Here is a 4,533-nt window from a genome sequence, read left to right on the forward strand (position 1 = left end):
TGGGTGGGGGGAGGAGGCCGTCTGTCGGTCCTTTTCAGGGCTAGGGGAAGACCATGGTCCAATTCTCAGAATTTTGCTGTGGGGGGGAAATGGGAGTACCCCGAGAAAACCCACTTTCACTGGTCAGGCACCGAATACATACACAAATATTCAATAATGTATATTAATTAAAGAGTAAAAAAAAATCATTTAAACTTTTTAATTATTGCATACCATTACATATATTAATTTCTGCCAAACATGAACAAAACTTGCATACTATTCCACTAGTTGATCATATTCTTAAATAAGCATCTTCCATTAAAGACACTGCTTACAGTCAGTTGACAGTACTCCGTGAATGGTTATGTCCATAATCATCATAAGCTGGTCACAGTTAAGACTTTTACCATGTAGAAAAATGTAGCATTGTGTAACAAGTACATATACAAAATCCCTTGAAACTAATGTAAATGTATTTATTTACTGAGCACAAGTATTGCTCTTATATCGCATCAAGTTAATGAAATAAAGGGTTAGGTTGGAAACTAGGTCTGTTTCTTCAACTGATCATAACAAGAGCAATTAGAAAGAAATACAACACAGCTTCTGTGTTACCCAGAAACAAGACTGTTCAGAGTACTCCCTAAAAACATTCATACAACGTGCTAGCAGACTATTCACAAAAAAGCTTCAAAACAAGTAAAAGGCTGTTAAAACATTTGAAGGAAACTCTTCTACAACTGTAAAATACAGTTTACTGTCTGCATTAATTTTTAGATTTTACAAATTTAGGTAAAAATGTTATAAAATTAATAATCTCACAGTTGTATGATATTTGAAAGATGATGGTAGTATTAGTTACTATCAATCCTTTAAGAATCTCAGTAACAGATTCCCTATAAAGTTAATTTAAATGTTCATGTTCAATATGCTCACAAATTTTTCTTTTACTAGAGAAGTCTGCTTGTGCTGCAAGCATTACAGAAATAAAAATTGTCACAAGAAGCTCACTACAAATTTAACAAATAATCATACTTAGAGAATTAAAAGTAAGAGCAAAAAACAAAGGCTAAATCTACCAAGCATTTACATTTAAATACATATAATCTATTTCCTGCTAATATTACAATACCACAAGAAAAACTGTTAGAAAACAATTAATTTGGAAATCTATAGACATGAAAATTACTGGTGACAAAGGACAAACTTTGGAACTTAAAACACTCCCCAAGATTTGTGAATAGCAAGCATCCATTTGGACAAGGTTATTAATCTCACAATCTAATGAACTGCTTGAAGTTTATCAATCAACAATTTTACTAAAGCTCTGTGCAAAGATGCATGACACGTCATTTCATGTATTGCCAAGTTACACATATAATAATAATTAATAGTTAATGTAGACGGTTCAAGAGGAATGCTTGTCTGTCCTATTCCAGATGTTCAAATTCCTCTTTTAACTCATACCCATGATATTTTGTTCTTCATATCTGGTTGTATTCTGAATAAAGAAATAGCAAATTTTATAAAATATTCATACAAAACTGGAATTAAATATCATACTGTCAGCTTCAGTTTTGGTTTCTATCTTGTATAATGTTCACATGTTAAACCAAGCCATAAAATATCTAATCATGTCAAAACAAAATGCTGACAAGTAAAAAGAGGTCACTGACTAACTTTTTTTTTTCATGTAATCAAACCTTTTCTTGATTTACAGACATGGCACAACATGAAGGATATCTCTTTCTTAAAAATCCATAAATTTCTTGACTTGCATGTTTTTTTTTTATATTTACTTATTAAGAAAGATTTGTATTGAAAGTCCTGTAATGTAACTTTCCCAGAAGAGATCAATTTCAATCACCATATACACTTACAAATTGACATACTTCAATTAAATTTCAACAAGAGAATCACTGTTGTTAATATGTGTAGTCCAAGGTTACAGAAATAGCCAGGAGCAAGGTGACTGGATATGCAAATAACCATAGGTCATGAACAACCCTCTTAATTCATGCAGTATATTTCAATAAGTAAGGTAGTCACAACATGGTTCAAATTTTTGAGTGAGGAGAACACTCAATAAAGACAATTTTGTATCATGGAATGTGTGTTGAACCATTTTAAATTTATCATTCACCAATTTCTGTTGACTGTTCAAAAATATGGGACATGCTTTTTCACAGTATTAGTAGATTATATATTCAAATTTTTTTTAAATTTTAACATTTATGGCATTCTTCAACAGAAAATATTCCATAACTGCTCACAATACTGAGACATCACACTTGGTTATAAGTTATCTCCTCTGCTACAATTATTACTAGTCTCACATAATATTCCATTCATACAGCTCGTATGCGATTAATAATAATATATGATACACATGTTACTTGTTATTTAGACAAATAACTGAGTGTAGCAAATATTATCAAACAGCTAAACTGTCAAATAACAAATAGTAAATTTCAAATATTCTATACATTATTGGGTCTGTGCCTTCGAAGTTTGGGCTGATTGTGATACAAATTGAATGCTACACAGATCACCTGTCGAAGCTGTATCGTGAATGAGTGACAAATAAGCAAAATATAATAACTAGGCCTATAGCTCCGATGGATGGTATCATACCTTGCACTTAACCTTAAACTTTAATTAAGGTTTAAAGCATTACGCTAACAGTTAAACCTTCTGTTAACTTGACTGTACAGCTTAAAGTTACAAGAGACTACATAAGTCATTACATTTTATAATTTACATTGTATATATATATATATAATAATAATATCATTGAAGTTGAACAAGTAACAAACTAACAATATAGTAACATTGTTATTAATACTATTTGCTGTAGTTTTTTGTTGTTTTCTACTTACGTTAGTGGATTCATGTTATGTTTACTGAAACATGAAATACTTTCTAAATCTTCAGCAAAATAATATGCCTACCTACAAAACCTTTTAATATTTAAACTACTTTTTAAAGTTTAGTACCCCGATCTTAGTCTACGTCTAGCAAATAACACTATTTGTAAATTAGTGCCACCTATAAGATTAAATTATGTTCTTATTATTATTTTTATAATCGTGAAACGATTCTGCCAAATAAATGTTTTTGAAAAATGTTGTTTTCATATTATACAACAAAATATCAACTGAAATAGGCTAATTAGCTAATTACGAAAACATATTTTCTCCAACTTTATATCTTAGATACTATTTCAACTAGCACTTTAAAATGTAACGTACCCAACTGAGAACAAACAAGTATGTATATTTATATATACATAGCATAAAATATATATCAAGGTATAGTGAGATTGTAATTCATAATGTAAAGAATGATATTTTGTCATCAAATATCAACAATGGAGTGAAGATTTGCTTAAAAGTAAAGGCTCGCAGCCATCCATATTGAAACACATTTCGTAGAATGAGCAATATTATCTCCAGTATCGAAAGTTAGTGCCAAAAACAGAAGAAATTAAGTTAAATCATGCAGTTTCTGTAGAACATATATAGAGGACGCAACAATAATTAGGAAGATTATTACAATATTTAATTATTTTTGTTTATATTTTTGTGACTCTTTGTTTTTCTCCATATTAAATCATGTTTATTCTGCCAAATAGAACATTTCAGTAACATATAGCATCAGGGTTAAAAGAATTAGTACTGTAATATCCTTTACTGGCCGAGTTGACGTTGTCTGAACGATACAGCCAACCAATGATGTGAGATGATATTGTTGAATGGACGAAGAAAACGAGTTTAGCTATTGAACTCAGATGCGCCTTCTTGAGCCAGTTCGGCTAAGAGATTGTTGAGTGAAGACACTTCAAGAACATGTTTTATTTCTACAGATATTAATCATGGGGAAAGAAAGATGCAGAGTTCAGCACAATCCAGTAAAATCGACTGTGAATCTAGCTGTGGAAGTATTAACACTGTGTTTTCTGTTGTTTTTGTTATTTAGAAACTCGGTTAAGTTATTGTTTGTTTGTTTGTAATTAAGCACAAAGCTACACAATGGGCCACCTATGCTCTGTCCACCATGGGTATCGAAACCCGGATTCTAGCGTTGTAAGTCCGCAGACATGCCGCAAATTTATTTTGCAGGGCAAATGTGATCCGCACACGTATCTTGCCTGTTTTGTGGTATCTCGGGGCTATTTTCCCCTTACTGGAACGTTGTGCTCGCACAATCGATCGCCAGATTTTCTCCTTCTTGTGGAGTGGTAAGACTGAACTGGTCGCCCGGTTGTCTTTAACCTTGCCACTCCACAGGGGGGGTCTGGGGATCCCTTGTGTGTGCTCCTGGTGTCTGTCCTTACTTCTGGCTGTAACTGTGCGTGGTTTGTCTTTGGTGGGACATCCCTGTTGTCCACTCCTAAGATTCTCTCTGGGTTTGGGCTTCAGGGATTTTGGCTCTGCCATTGCTCTTAACACACCAGTGTCGAGGTTCTTTCCCATCTCTTGGTTTACCCACGGACTCACGTTCCTTCTATACAGTGCTGGCCCCAAATCCATCCCATAGGATTGAGCAACA

General features: G+C 33.0%; 1 protein-coding gene across 1 annotated transcript in view; it reads right to left on the reverse strand.

The window, feature by feature from the left end:
- Positions 1–3,023, reverse strand: part of LOC106475064 (RNA-binding motif protein, X-linked 2-like) — an 11,681-nt gene extending 8,658 nt beyond the window's left edge. The window contains exon 1 of the mRNA XM_013935762.2: positions 2,862–3,023. Within this exon, the coding sequence (XP_013791216.1) occupies positions 2,862–2,875 (14 nt within the window). The 5' untranslated portion in view covers positions 2,876–3,023. The remainder of the gene's footprint in view (positions 1–2,861) is intronic.
- Between the last annotated feature and the right edge of the window lie 1,510 nt (positions 3,024–4,533).

The sequence above is a fragment of the Limulus polyphemus genome, unplaced genomic scaffold, assembly GCF_000517525.1.
Source record: "Limulus polyphemus unplaced genomic scaffold, Limulus_polyphemus-2.1.2 Scaffold8042, whole genome shotgun sequence".
In the NCBI taxonomy this organism is placed as follows: domain Eukaryota; kingdom Metazoa; phylum Arthropoda; class Merostomata; order Xiphosura; family Limulidae; genus Limulus; species Limulus polyphemus.